Source organism: Gordionus sp. m RMFG-2023, chromosome 1 (assembly GCF_954871325.1).
Source record: "Gordionus sp. m RMFG-2023 chromosome 1, tfGorSpeb1-WG-v2, whole genome shotgun sequence".
Classification (NCBI taxonomy): Eukaryota; Metazoa; Nematomorpha; class Gordioida; order Chordodea; family Parachordodidae; genus Gordionus; species Gordionus sp. m RMFG-2023.
In genome coordinates this window covers 56083524-56100355 of record NC_088775.1, presented here as the reverse complement: position 1 = coordinate 56100355, position 16832 = coordinate 56083524, and the positions used below count along the sequence as shown (strand labels likewise).

General features: G+C 26.5%; 1 protein-coding gene across 3 annotated transcripts in view; it reads right to left on the bottom strand.

Moving 5' to 3' along the window:
• Positions 1 to 15894, bottom strand: part of LOC135931087 (ATPase family AAA domain-containing protein 3-B-like) — a 104984-nt gene extending 89090 nt beyond the window's left edge. For all 3 annotated transcript variants that reach the window (XM_065467957.1, XM_065467958.1, XM_065467956.1), the window contains exons 1-3: positions 15670 to 15894; positions 15498 to 15574; positions 14948 to 15049 (exon numbers count right to left, since the gene is read on the bottom strand). In XM_065467957.1, coding sequence (XP_065324029.1) covers positions 14948 to 15049; positions 15498 to 15574; positions 15670 to 15853 — 363 coding nt within the window. In that variant the 5' untranslated portion in view covers positions 15854 to 15894. The remainder of the gene's footprint in view (positions 1 to 14947; positions 15050 to 15497; positions 15575 to 15669) is intronic.
• Positions 15895 to 16832: the final 938 nt, after the last annotated feature.

Here is a 16832-nt window from a genome sequence, read left to right as displayed (position 1 = left end):
AAATTGAATCGCGCAATTTTCGCGAATCTAGCGAGAAAAAAATTTAAGCCATTTTTAATGGAAAATTAAAATATTGGACTAAATGATTTTTTCGATTTCGCGCAAATTACGTGATTCTTAAAAATTTTACGATTCGTAAAGCTTTAATCTTTTTATCATACTTTTGCAATTTGCGTGAAAATATGGCGAACGAATTTCAATTGATGGAAAATATAAGATCTTATGGATATTTGTGGTGCAATAGCGACCTCAAATATAGACATAGCAGCAAGTAAAATAAAATGGGAAGAAGTATGATCTTAATTATGAACAAATTAAGAAGAAGTTTGTTTCTAAGCTAAATTCAACAAATATTATGCCTTATCTAAGAGATCAGGTATTATATTAATAGAATATATAAATATTATTTTATATTTTAGGTTCAAGTGCTTATATGACGAACAGCAAGCACCTGAAATTTGTTGAAGACTATTACTGGCTAAAAGAAAATGTGGAGGATATATATAAGCAAGCATTCTGAAGCAAGTTTCATTTTGAAACAATCTAAATACACTTTCACTGAAATATTAATTTAACATGTTTACAAAACATATTTTTACCTATTTACTTTAAAAAAACTCAAAAAAGTTCAAAAATAACGATTGACAATTGTCACTTTTCTATACTACACTTTCACTGAAATATTAATTTAACAATTTTTATCTATTAGCTTTAAAAAAACTCAAAAAAGTTCAAAAATAACGATTATGACATTTGTCACTATTACCTAAAAAATTATCTATCAAAAGATATATAATAGATAAAATTACGTAAAATATAAATATATAAAAATCATTTTAAAAATATATATTAAAAAATATCAATCAAAAATATCAATCAAAAAAATTTATTTAAAAAATCATATAACACAAATTAAAAAAAATTAGCGATCAACAGATATATCAAATATAAATTTTAAAAAAAATATATATTAAAAAAACATATAAACACAAAAAATATAAAATATAAAAAAAAATATCAATCAAAAAATATATTTAAAAAAAATATAACACAAAAAAATAAAAAAAATTAGCGATCAAAAGATATATCAAGAAAAAAAATATATATTTTAAAATAAATATCAATCAAAAAAATATATTTAAAAAAATTTATTAAGAAATCATATAACACCAAAAATAAAAAAAATTAGCGATCAAAATATATATTACGTGATACGTGATAAAAGCGTTTTCGCCCTCTGGTTGTGGATACAACAGAGCTACGCTAGGTTTTCCTCAAAAATCCATCAAACTGGATAGTTAATTAAGGGTAGAAAAAAAATGAGGAGCCCTTCACACGTTTGTGGGCAAGCCGCACGTACTTGTACGCGCAACAGTCCGAGAACTGTTGCTTAAACGTCTATAGGCTAATAAACAAAAAGAAATGGGCAAAACAAAAGCCTATACCCATGAACTGCCAAAATAATTTAATTACTTTAAGGGTGGGTGGTGGCTAATTTTAAGTTTAACATCTAATGTAAACCTTGATAGTTACTAACAATAATTGAGAATGTGTTCATATCAATTGAGATTAGAATTTATTCATGAAATAAGCAAAAGCTAAATGGGTTTACCACAAATTGTTTAAAATAGGTGAAGATTCCAGTGAATAGGCAAAAACTAGTTAGTAATCGGTTTATGACTATCCAGCAACGAACATCACACAATAAAAGGTTTTTTTTTCTTTTTCCAGAGAAATAAAATACTCTATGGAGTGATAGATAGATTATATAGCGAAAAAGGTCTTTGATAATGATAAAGATATGAGAGAAAGGAAACTATGACGCAGAAATAGGAACCAGCTCCGTAAGTTTTAGGAAATGGAAAAGTAATTGTTGGCCAGGATTAACAAAAGGCATTATGGCTTGATTGTTATATGATAGTCTATCACTCACGGAAAGACTCTACCAACAAAACATATTTACAAACCTCGCCACCCCCCTGTCGACTGGTTTTTCCATAAATGAAATAACAAGTGAACAAAGACTAAGAAAAAAACACTAAGAAAAAGCAAAGCTCCAGGGCCAGATAATATCACAGCAGAAAACCCAAAAAAAATAGCACCTATATAATATCGCTACCTATTTGCCCTCGTTTAATAGAATATGGGAGAGCGGAACTACTGCAGTGGGATGGATCAAAATCCTACCTAAGTAACTACCCAACAAAACTAAGACCACAGAAATTTAAGGCTTATTGAGCTATAGCCATCACATCCTATAGCATGGAAAAAAAAAATTTTTGGTTCACTCAAAAAAAGCATATCACCCACACCGAAAAACTTCCCCCCCCCCAAAAAAATACATAAGTATATACAGGCCAAGAAAAGAAAATACTGGAGCCAAAAATTAATTTAGAAAAATAATCATGCAGAAAAACTAAGTACAAACCCCCTTCTGCTTTACATTTGTGAATTATAACAGAGCTATTGATAATGTTAACCATGCAGTTTTGTCAGAAAAGGGAAGACCCCAACATCTTCCAGATCCAGAAAACCACTAATACATGTTGTGCTTCGAAATCAATGACGAAGAAAATCCCCTACCTCCAAGGTAAAAAGGAGTAAAACAAGGCTAAACTCTTGCCACTCCTAAATAAATAAAGATCATAAAAATAAAACAAGAAGAAATACTGGCAACGACCAATGTATTATATGTAGACTTCAATTTAGATGTAATGTTTTGAAAAAGTTAAAGACGTTAGATCTAGTTAACTAGCGATAATAAAAGAAAAAGTTTTTTTTTTATTCCTTATTTTTTTAAAGAAAAAACAAGTAATCACTTCAAAAACTTATAGTTAGAAACAGGGTAAATGTAGTCACAATGTATTTAAGAAATATACTTAATAATGGAAGTAGTTGCAAAGAAGAAGAGAAATTAGAATACAAAGGCGAGTGGAAACTTTTAAATGTATACAAAAAGTATGAAAGATAAGAGAGAAATCGGTAATTTCTAGACTGAGGACATATCCACTATTCCTATATTTGTCTATGGAGGGGGCGGACATGTTAGAGAGACCAAAGAAACTAGGGAAGAGAAAAATAAATAAATAAAATAAAAGAAACAGATGACTATAAACAAATAAATGTCTCATAAACAAAAGAGGATACCCTCTACCCCAGAAACATTACAAACTCAAAAACTATGGAAAAATTACAAAAACATACCCAAAAACTAAGTTAAAAAGAGCCAAAGAAAAATTTTAGCCCACATAGGAAACGCAAATCACAAACTATTCCTCAAAAATGTCATTAATATATCTTAACTCATATAATGGGAATGCATAGAAGTACAATGTATATTTAATTAAAAATATGGGACGGACTGATTTAAATTAGTATATTAAGTCAATAAGATAAATAAAAGCTGAAGTCAGTGAAGTAAGTAATTCACAGAAAAGGTGAAAGACAAAATCAAGAGGTAAAATTGAGAGATGAAGAAATTAAATAACCTGAAAAATACAGAAAAAAAAAAAATTATGAGAGGTTTAGGTAGTTCGATTTAATTTTTAGTAATTTTTTTATAGATTTTTTGTTTTTATTTAGCCTTAGGAATTGCTTCAAATTTAAGTTTAGATCCATTATGTCTTTCAAGGCTCTGTAGAACCATAATGTCTTATATTTGCAATATGTTTTCCCATTAAAGGAGTATAACCAATTAATGGCATCAATAACGAGGCTATTGTTGCTATGATTTCTTAAAATATGGGCAAAGAAAGTAAGACGTTTCTTTTTTAAAGACACGTGAACCTGGGTATGGTTAGACTTCTTCCAAAGATTTTCATTTGAGATAATATTAGGGTAGAAGATTCCATTTATTATTCTAAGGCATTTATTTACAAACGTTTGTAATTACCTAGTTTCGATTAAAAAAAAATATCAATCAAAAAATATATTGTAACAAATTAAAATATATTTAAAAAAATATATAAAATAAATTTATAATAATAAATTTATATTAAATAATAATAAATTAATACCAAATGTATACTTTGCCGAAATAACAAAATTACCCTGCCTACCACTACCTCACATTGCCGAAAATATTCCGGCAATGTATACATTGCCGAATATTTCACATTGCAGCTAACATATATTATTAATTTAATAATAGTTAGACAATTTTCTAAATAAAGAAAATATCAATCCTATACCTCAAAGAGGAAAAATTTAAAAACTCATAAATCTAAAAAGGCCAAAAAATATGAAGCTGAAAACAGAAGCAAATTTTTGAATTAAAAAAGAAATTTTCCCAACTTTTAACTTATTCATATTATGTATATTTTTATATCTGAATTTTTAACACCTTATATATAATATTTTATATATATTTTTATAATAAAAATTATTATGTTTAATGATTTATCATAAAATGTGAATTAAGTCATTTTAGCAATCAAAACAACACTTTTTATTGAATATTTATTAAAATTATTAAGATTTTATAATATTTTCAAATTTCTAATTACGTGAAGTGATAATAAATTTTAAACAACTAAATTCATTTATGCCATTTATGTTTAATTTTTTTAATTCTTAAAGACTAATTAGAAGAAAAAAAAAGTTAACAAGTCGTAAAAATTATTATATTGGTTGTTAATTTAAAGAAATATATCTAAATAAAAATTTTTTAAATTGATACATGACCGCTTTGTATTTTTAAAGTTGCCTTTAAATAAAATAAAAAATTAATTTTTTATACCAAATTAATGTCTAGTTTTAATTATGATTTAAATATAGATTTTTTTTTGATCAATTCATAAATTCTTAAACCCGAGCTGAACCCGGTGTAACGTGTGAAAGTGATTACCGTGAGATTTTGAAATCTCACACCATCAAAATCTCACGGCTAATACCGTGTGAAAGTGATTTCATGAGATTTTGATTTTTATCGCTTCAAATACATTGGGGGCCATGTAATCAAAATCTCACGGCTATTCTATATTTCAAAATCTCATGGATTTTTTCAAAATCTAGCATTATGAATTTCAATATGCTTAATAGCTTAAATTTTCTCAAATTTAAAACGTCAGATTTGAACGAAGTCAAATTGGAAATATTTCTATATAATACAATTTAATTTGAAATTCTTTTTTAGTATATTTCCTGCATTATGAAGTTTTTAATAAAATATTTTTTATTTAAAAAATTATTTTAGCAACAATTTTAAAGATATATGACTTCTTAAAATGTTCTAAAGTTCCAATGAATGTTAATAAGTCAAACTTTATTAGGAAATGCAATGCCTTCAAAAATGAAAATTTGTATTACACTATAAGTAAAAGTAAATTTTAGATGTTAATAGAAATAATATAATATCTTTTAAAAGTAGGAATAGTAATATTTTTATTAATAACTGGGTAATTCCATAACAAATCGATAACTTTTCGGCCCGACCTTTTTAATTTCGATAAAATTTTGTATGCAGATAAAATATCATTGAATCCGAAATTTTAGCCTCCTAGTACTCATGGTTCCTGAGACAATGGTCAAAAGTGCCAAAAATGACCTTTTTTCGAAAAATACGATTTTTTAAAATGGAGATAAGTTAAAAAATAAAGAAAAATATAAGTTATATGTCAATATTAAGGATTTTTTTGAAATAATATTGTTGCGGTTTTTATTTACGTTATAAATTTTAAGCATGAAAACTCCAGGTGTTTCGCTTTCCAAATTATTTTGAATTTAATATTTTTTTATTCTCTAACCTTATATCTATTTATAAAAAAATTTAAACTTGAGACAGCCATGGGTTATTTAGTCATTACGATTTAAAAAAAAATTTCAAAAATAGATGGCGCTCCTTTATAAAATAAAGTGTTTTTTTAAGATTATTATTTTTTTAAACTTTTTTTCATTTTTAAATATAAATAATATGATTTTCCAGCATTACTATCATGAAAAAATATTATATAGATCGTTTGATAGGCTTACTTATTATTATTATTATATTGATAACTTGTAAAAATTAGTTGTTTTTATAATAAATGATTAAATTTCCTAAAAAGATAGTTAAGATTCCGATATCTCCTACAAGAAAATAGAAAAATTAATTGTTGAAAGATAAAAGCAGGTTTTCATGCACCTGCCCTAATATTAATTAATTTTTATTTTACAAATATTTTTTATTTTTAAAATTATTTATAATGTATAAATATGAATGTGTTAAATCCTTTTAAAGAATCTAAACACTTTAATTATAAAAAGAACCCGGGTAAAGTCATGACGTGGATGACAAAATATCCAAACATTGAGGCGGAACACTATATTTGTGATAAATTCGAAAACGGTTATCACAAAAAAATATTGAAAATATAACTATTCTGATAGCAAATATGTAAATAATATCAACACATCATCAACATTAATAGATACAATCAATATAACTTTAAACGATATTGGAATATCTCCTATTTACAAAAAAAAACTAACCGAAATAAATTATCAAAAAAAAAGGATAGCGAAAATATAAAAAGCTTATTTCAGATATAATAATTAACAATCCAGAATCGGGTACAAAAGATAATAATGATATTACTCAATAATATGAAATTACAATATCCTAATTTATCTAAAAATAAAAAAATATGAATTGCTGACCATTCTGCATCCTAATTGGAGCGCAAATAAAATAAAATCGACATTCAACGCTACATAATCATATGGCATATAATCCTAAAATCGTTTTAGAAGAAAAGAGGATTTTTTAAACTCCAAATAGAAAGCCTGCAAAAATATCTCAATCAAAAACAGTTGATATTGTTAAAAAAATTTGCAGTGATGAAGTTAGTAGGGCATTACCAGGAAAATGAGAGCATTGAAAAGGGGGAACGAGTGAACGTTCAAAAAAGGTTAGTTCTTAATAATTTGAAAGAATTATATAATCATTTTAAGGCGAGTAATTGTTTAACTAAACTCAACACTTCTATATTCTAATTTGCAGACATTTATTGTGGAGAATATAGTATATCCACGTGAGGATCCTTTGATTGAGGATCTGTTAATCGATGAGATTAGAGGATATGTAACATGTGCATATATAAACGATTGGTGCTTAGGATTTGTACAAGAAGTGAATGTAATTAGAGATGAAGTAAAAATTAATTTTTTTCACCCTAAAAGACTAGCAAATTCTTTTGTTTATCTAGCTGCACAAGATATCCTTTTCATACCAAAAAATAATATTTTAACAATAATTAGCCTATCAACGGCTACTGGGCGTATATATAATTTATCGCAACACGAAATTATAATGGCGTCAAAAAAACTAAATCTAATTAAAAACCGAAAATAGGTAATATCTTTCATGAATTTTAATTTATCTATTATATCTACAAAATTTATAAATTTTCGAAAATTAAAATTTTTTATAAAAAAAAATGATTATAACCGCAGCTAAATAATCTCATTTCATGATATTAATGATAGAAAATCTTGCTATTTATGTTTAAAAATAGAAAAAAGTTAAAAAAAATAATAATCTAAACAAAACGCGTTATTTTATAAAAAGGCGCCATCTATTTTTTAAATCCCAATAACTAAAAAACCCATGGTTGTCCCAAGTTTAAATTTTTTTATGAATAGATATAAGGTTAGAGAATAAGAAAATATTAAATTCAAAAAAATTTGAAAAGCGAAATACCTGGAGTTTTTATGTTTAAAATTTATAACGTAAATAAAAACCACAACAATATTATTTCAAAAAAATCCCTAATATTTAATAAAAGGCCTTTAATAGATTTGCAAAATGATAACATATTTTTAAAATCATTATTTTATAACTTATCTCAATTTTATCGTATTTTTCGAAAAAAGGTCATTTTTGGCACTTTTGACCATTGATATCTCAGGAACTGAGTACTAGGAGGCTAAAATTTTCGATTCGATGCTTTCTAATGATATTCTCTCAGTATGCAAAATTTTATCGAAATTAAAAAGGTCGGGCCAGAAAGATTTTATGGACTAAAGATGATCAAAAAAATATTATTAAAAGAATACATGAGGGAGGTGTATCTAAAGTCCCAGGAATAGCTATGGGAGGGCATCTGGTGATTAATAAAACTAACCAGATAATAATGGAAAAGTAAAAATATGCAATTATCTTTTTCAATTTTTTACAGCTTTTATTGGTTGGGCAGCAATAAAGACATTAGGGAGTTTATCAAATCCTGTGAGGTTTGTCAAAAATCAAGAAGTCGTTTAAAACTTCAAAGTGCTGCACAATATTAAAGTAGTTCCAAAATCTTGGTATCAAATTGGCATTGATTTAATCCAGCAGAATCTAAAGAGAATTATAAATATATTTCATGTGCCATATGCTATTTCTCCAAATATTTAATGGCTATTCCTATTAAGGATAAAACAGCCAAATCCGTTGCTAAAGCCTTATATATCATTGTCAACACTCACCAATGTTATGAAGTAATAAAATTAAAAATAACTTATTTGAATTTTATCAATCTAATAATGCATATTTTTTTAAAATTTAATAAAACTAAAATATATATTTATTAAAGATTCAAATTAATGATCAAGGTAGGGAATTCTGTAACAATGTTTGTACAATCCATACATATTATGGGATTGTTCAGCGAATAACCTAAGCCTACCACCCACAAGCAAATGGTTTAGTTGAGCGAGTTAACAGAACAATCCAGAACCGAATAGCAAAATCGGTTTTGGATATCCCAACTGACTAGCCAGATGCTTTAGTAGGGCTATGTGGCACCTACAATTCTTGTATACACTCTTCCGCGGGATTTTCACCCTATGAACTGATGTATGGTCAGAAATCTCGACGTCCTCTTACAGTAGAAATAATTTTTACTATTATATTTTTAATTATTATTTAGTTACAAAACAAAATTGAGGATATATTTGCCTTACCAGAGGTTCAAAAATAACTAGAGATGAATGTTTAAAAGAAGAGTTTGATATAAAAATGGCTCATCTCAAGAAAATAACGGAGCTGGCTATACAAAATATTGGTATAGCACAGCTCAAGGATTATGAAAAAAGAACAAATGGTACAAAATCTTTTGCTATAGGACAAAGGTTCTTGCATGGAACCATAAAAGATTGGATAGGAAAGGGGGGAAAATGTTGAACCCCTGGATAGGCCCATATTTGATCAATAAAATATTTGATAAGGGTAATTATATTATATTATATAAATTATTATTTATTGTATATCATGGTGTATATGAATTGATAACATCAAATAATATCATATTGAAAACTAAATATAATCTCTCAAATTTAAAAGAATTTATTGTATGAAACAATGAAAATGGTAATGATTTTTTGAAAATTTTTTTATGAAGTAAAAAATTTTTAGATACAAAAATTTAATTAATAACAGTATAATTATTTTAAAATGCTTTTATTTTAAATAATGCATTGCCTTTAGATATTGGTTCCCAAAATTGGCCTGATGATGAAGATAATCCACATGATGCAAAGTTTGTCGATCCAAAGTCCCCTATAGGTATTGTATTTTGGATATATATTAGAATTATTTTAAAATGCTTATATTTTAAATAATGCAGTGCCTTTAGATATTGGTTCCCAAAATTGGCTTGATGATGAAAATAATCCACATGATGCAGTTTGTCGATCCAAAGTCCCCTATAGGTATTGTATTTTGGATATATATTAGAATTATTATAAAATGCTTTTATTATAAATAATGCATTGCCTTTAGATATTGGTTCCCAAAATGGGCTTGATGATGAAAATAATCCACACAATGCGGAGTTAGTCGATCCAAAGTCCCCCATAGGTATTGTATTTCAGATATATATATTTGATTTATTTTTTAATTTATTATGTATACAGAATTGGATGATGATATTTTGATAATAAATAAATTAGAAAGTATCCCTAGATATTTTTTTCCTACAACAAAGAAAAAATATCATGCTAAAATATATGGTCTAAAGCCTCCCAAATGTTGTCAGATGTAGAATAAGGGAAACAACTTGGTGAACCCACCATCCTGGTGAAAATTGAAGGTGATGGGAATTTTTTATAGGTAAAACATTAATATAAAATTCTACTATATATAATTTAGGGCAATTCTAAAACGGAGTGGACAAAATCCGTCACAACCACAACAATATTTCCAATCTCTGTAAAACAGAAAAATTGGGATTTACCACTTGTGAAAAACTCCGTTGCTTACCTTATTTCGAGTCTCTCACCTTAGGCTAGGACCACATACAATCATTGAACTTATCAAGGATCGGGGATATGAATTTTTATCTGTTATTTCATCTATGAATCTTAAACTTGAATTGGACAATCACGAGCTCATTTATGTTCTATGTAACAGGTTCAACATTCCTTTTTCATTACCATATAAATGCAGCAAATGTCATACTAATGATGACAATATGGCGCTTCATCCTTTACATTGAAATCGTAATCCCAGTCAGCAAACCCGGCACTCTAGGTGCAATCAAATCATATCTCTTGCACTTATCAGCTGGTTTTCCTACCTCATTGAAGCCTTCTGGTCTCTTTCCCGATGGTAGGGGTTCTGATAGGAAAGTTTATAATATGGGATTTTTTTGTTTGGACACGAAATCCCCTTTCAATTTTAACAAGGATGAAGAGAGCTCAAAATTTTAAGATCACCTCATCTGCTCCACTTTAACACATATGGTGATTTGGATAAAAATTTTAAAGACGTTGGCCGCCTAATCAGGAAAAATTCTGGAGATCCCTGCGAAGGCTGATAATTACAGCAGTAATAGCAATAGCTATTCTTATCGCTAATTATGCTTATTTTATCAATTCGATCTCTCTTGATGATTAGAGAAAGAGGATTTTGAATAATTGTGCTGGTTTCACTTTTATTTAGTTTGTAATTTTTATTATATTACTATATATGCTCAATATTGTTTTTTTGTTATTATGATTTTTTTTTCTAATTCATCGTTTACTAACTATTTACTTTGTTATTATAATTTTTTCAATTTGTAATTTGTAATTTATATTTTCAATTGTATTATAAAGCTAAAGCAAAAAAAAAATGAATAAAATATATACTTCCGCTTATTTATTTTAGGACAATAATACGAATAAAATGTCTTCCCTATTTAATTTCTATTGGATCCCCATTTTAAGAACTAATGAAAATTTGGAAATGGTTTTATTTCTAGAGCTAAGCATTTAAATCTAATTTTTATTTCTTTATAGCAGAGACCTTCATGGGCCTTAATTTTTTGACCAAGCCCGCAGTAAAAAAATTTTTTAGCCCCAAGCCCGGCCCATATGTAATGTTAAAAAAAAATTCCCAAGCCCATAATTAGTTTCACAAAAATTTTCCAAGCCCAGAGAAGCCCATATACAAAAATTTAATTTTTTTATATTTAATATGAAAATTAAAAATATTTAAATATATTTAGGCAAACATTTTGTTTACAACACTGAAATTTATTATTATTAGAAGAAAAAAAAGGCAATATTTCATTAAATTAGCAACTGTTTTAAATAATCTAAATTTAAATATATTAGTTTTAATTCCAAGCCCAGCCCAGCCCAAGCCCATCAAATTTTTTTTAAAAAACCAGGCCCTGATGAAATCCGCTAGAAAATATAATAGGGCCGGGAATGGGCATTCGGGCCGGCCCGGCAATTGAAGGTCTACTTTATAGTGCTATTAATTCCACCAGAAATTTAATTTAATTAATTTTAAATTTATTGTTTTTAGAAATTATTGTATTAATACATATTTAGATGTTATACCAATTGTTTTTAACCCTTTCGCGCCCAGCGAGATCATTTGTCATCAAAATTTTTAATCAATTAATTTTTATATTTAAAAAACGAATGGTTGCTATTTAGACACATTAATTTACAAAACAATATTTATTCTTTCATATTTTATCATTAACCTGTCAAAATCATTATTTTATTATATCAGAATATAAGTTCAAAGTTAGGTATTTTAGGCGCCAAAATTTTTACACTTTTACGTCGATTACCATTCTATATAAATATATATAAATCAAAGGTAAATAATATTTTTATGATAGATTGTTTAGTAAAAAAAAAATTAACAATAACTATTTTTTATATGATTTTTTAAAGAAAATCCAAATTGGTAACATTGGGATTTTCTTATGTAATTTTTTCCATAAATTTTTTAAAATTAAATAAAAATATGATATAGTAAGAATTGAATATAGGCTATTTTCCAGCCACTATAATATTTGCAAAAAGTTAAGAAAGTGAAAATTTTATTTTTATATTTTTTTAAAAATTTTATAAATAATTTTTAGATGACCTCAACATGTATTATACCAGAGTGAGATATATCTGATGTAGATATTGAGAAGGATGAACTTTGAAAATGCCATAGTAGTTGATCTAAATATGACCTATGATATTTCACCAGATATTGGGTTGGAACTGGAAAATTATGATAATGATTATATCCCAAGTAATAGGAAAACCCTATGGCGAAATAAGGATTTATATAAATATAAAACAGAATTTAAACAAGAATTTTTGCTTCCACCTGATAAGGAAATTTTGCCTTACAAATATTTTAAAAAATTTATAGACGATGATATTATTAACAATTTAGTAGAGCAAACAAATATTTATTCTTTTCAATTATCTGGCAAATCAACAAATACAAATAGTAGTGAAATTGAAAAATTTCTCGGAACTCACCTTTATACAAGCATTGTTAAATAGCCATCAATAAGGCAATATTGGGCTATAGAGACAGTGATTCCTCAAATTTCTCAATGCATGACAAGAAACAGATTCTTGAAATTGAGAAAATACTTTCATATTAATGATAATAATAATATAATCCTTAGGGGCCAGCCTAATTACGTTACGATAAATTTTCAAACTAAGACCATGTGCATTAAAAATGAACATGAGAAAGATTCAATAAGAGGAAAAATTATCAATTGATGAAATGATAGTCCCCTTCAAAGGGCAATGTGAATTTAAACAATATATTAGCTCAAAACCACATAAATGGGGAATTAAAATTTTCGCTTTATGTGGATCATCTGGAATGCTATATGATTTCAAAATATATTTAGGAAAATGGAAATATAAAAAAAACTTTGATGGGAATTAGCGGAGATATTGTTATACAACTATTAGAAACTGTTCCCCCACATAAAAAAAATAAAATTTACATAGATAATTTTTTTTCTTCATATAATTTAGCAGTTGCGCTCAAAGATAATGGCTTTATCATGTCGGGGACCATTAGATATAATCGATTATTAGGATGCCATCTGGTTGATGATAAAATCTTAGAGAAAAAAGGAAGAGGGTCCCTTGATTAAAAAGTGGATTCTAATAATAATATTATAATTTGCAAATGGTTTGATAACAAATCGGTTATCACGATATCATCATTTGGTATAAATCCCACATCACAAACGAAAAGATGGTCGGTATCTGAAAAATCTTTTATTAATGTCGAAATTCCGGCTATAATTCAAGATTATAATGCTGGTATGGGCGAAGTGGATCTCCATGATATGTTAATTTAACTATACAGAATTGACATGAAATGGAAGCGCTTTTACATGCAAATTTTCTTTCATTTATTAGATTCCTGTGTGGTGAATTCGTGGTTATTCTATAGACGCCACATCAAACAGAAAGATGATAAATATATATCTCTTTTAGCGTTTAAAGCTCGGATAACTAAAGGATTAATGATGGTTGGAAAGGAATATTATGGAAAAGAAGGTAAACATAATTTGAAGATTGAAAAAAAAGAAAGAAATTGAATAGTTTTCATCCAATCCCAGATATTAGATTCGATAAAATAGGCCATGGCCCTTGGCGGCTAACAGACAAAGATGCAAGAATTGCAAAAATGGTTATACCAGATTTGAATGTTTAAAATGTAAAATATCTTTATGTTTAAATAAAAGTCGCAATTGTTTTATTTCTTATCATTCAAAATAAATTGTATATTTTTTTACATATGAATATCCCAATGATGACAATTGATAACGTTTTATAATTCTATATATATATACTTTTTAAAATAAAAAACGTTATAAATGTGTTATTTGCATCTTATTTAACTCAGTTTTAGAAAAGAAAAAATTTTTGTTCACGGGAAATATGTCAAGCACGAAAGGGTTAACACTAATAAAAATTTTAATAAAATAAAAAACAAAAATGGCTGAGATTTTTTATTAAATATATTAATATAAAGGTGATAAACATTTTTAGAGAATATCAACACCCAAAAAAAATCCCTTTCCTACCAAGTTAATTTTTTATTTTTACCAAAAATACAAAAAAACTTGGAATTTTTTAATTCTTTTTCAATATTTTCCAGATTTTATTAACATTTACAACATAACTAACATACTGTTTCATTCATTTTTGAGATGGTCAGTCAATCTTTCATATAATATAAAAAATATATTTTTAAACATAAAATTTAATAAAGATTTTTAGTCACATCATAAATTATCTATTTATTTATACCAACTATTAATAAAATTTATAAAATATAATTATTCTTTTAATCAATTACATATTTTTTACAGTCAAATTTATCTTTTTATAATCTGTAAAAATATTTTTTTTAAAAAAATCATTAATTAGTTAATTCATCTTATTAATTTGCATATAAAATATATACATTTTAAAATTATTTATTACATATTTTTATAGGTTCACAATGTTATTATAAATAAACAAAGTAATATTATTTATACTAATGGATTTTATGATATATATTTGATTAACATTTTTTAGATTAAACAAGATATAAATGAATAAGGGTTCATACAATGGTGTTTTGGGGATGAAGCCTTAAAGTATATAACCTGCCCTTCGTTAATTTACATAAATTAAAAATAAAATAAAAACTAGCATTTAATCTAGACAATTTTAAAAAACTAACTTGTTGGCTCTGTTTGGTTTCTTCCGCAATCAATTTATGCTTTTCCTCATAGTAAATTTTTTGCTGCTCTATCTTCATTTGCTCAATATTCAATTCATATTCCTTTTTATAAATTATTTCATATAATATACTATTAAAAAATTTTAAAATACATTTTTCAGTATATATATATATATATATTGTATTGGGATATAGAATCCAAAGGAATTCTGAATCTCAAATTTTAAAATTCTGGTTTAATCCAAAATATATTTCAGCATATGTAGAGTACTTACCCTATTAATTTTAGACAATTTTTGGTATAAAATTTTCTTATTTATTAATTTATGCGAATAATCCATATAAAAATCAATATAAATTACAACTAGTTCATTGGTTCAAGATATAATTGCCTGAAATTCCCAGTGAGTACCCTATATAAGCTGATATACTGTTCCTGTTAAATTTGATTTTTAAAATTTAAAAATCTATCAGTAAATTATTTGATTTAAAATTGAAATTCCATATCCATATGGATTCCATACATATATAATTTTCCTAAATATTTTACTTTAATCTTATTTTGATGTTCCATTTGCCATGTCAACTCTTGGGCTTTAGCTAATTCCAAGGCTTCTTTAGCATTTTCTATAATGTAAAATTATAATACTAAGATGTAATATTTTTTTTATTATGTGATTTAATATAATTCTCAGTTCAATATACATAACATGCCATCTCACTTGAATACTCAAGCTCTTTTGCAGCTTTAGCGGCTCTTTCTAATGCTGAAGAATCAAAGCGGTAGGTTTCCATGCCTTTGTTTGAATTAATTTTAGATTCATAATTTTCTGTAGGAGTTGATACAAAAGTTGGCTTATGTTCAACATTTGGAGAATTCCTATTAAACCCAAATAACCAAGACATTACGGATATATTAAATGGGTAAGATGTATAACGTCGAACGTTATTAATTTAATTTAATTCGGTACGAAACAGCGAAAACTAAAATAGCGAAAAATAAAAAATATATAAATGGGCCATTCCACGTCAAATCGATCACGATTGGGCCGGCCCCTTTTAAAATTGTTAAAAATTTCTGAAATTATTTATATAGTTAAGAAAATGAGAAAGCCGTTTATTTTAGCTCGCTAGCACTCCTGGTTCCCGAGTTATTGGAGCTCAAAGGTGCAAAAAAGAGCCACTTTGGAATCTGTAAAATTTTTAAAATGCTTATATCTCAAAATTTATTTATAGTAAAATAATATATCATGTATCAAATTGAAGGTAAATAAAATCTCTAAAGGGCTATTAAAAAACAATAAAAATTGGAGCCAATTTGAGCGGTTAGCTTCCGGTTTACCTATTTTGCTTTACCTGTGTTTTTAAGCAAAAAGGGAGTTTTTTTTCGAAATATTTTTATTGAATTTTATTTAGACACCTTTGCTAAATATATATACGATATCAAAACCTTGGCGACGCTATCGACTCCAAATATTAATGAAAAAAATAGATGGCGGTTTATGAAATTACGGATTATGGTTAAGATTTTGCTGCTAACTTATCAATAACCGAATATTTTCACTTTTTATACTAAAAAAATTTTGAATTTCTATTAAATATACTAATTAAACTGAGGAGCAGAGTGGGCAAATGCCCATTAGACACTTAATAGTGTAATAAATTTCCAATAATAAATATCTTTCATATAATTTTTTTAATTTCTAAGGTATCTAGAATTTCATCGAATTTTTTATCATTTGAAGATAATGGTATAATTTTAGTCGTTAAAACTTTTCTCTAGATATTTTTTTCTTCGAATATTTCTTTTCACATAAGCGTTTTCTTTTAATGAGAGATTCCCCATTTGATTGTAGGGATATATTAATTTTATCAGCCTCTTGAT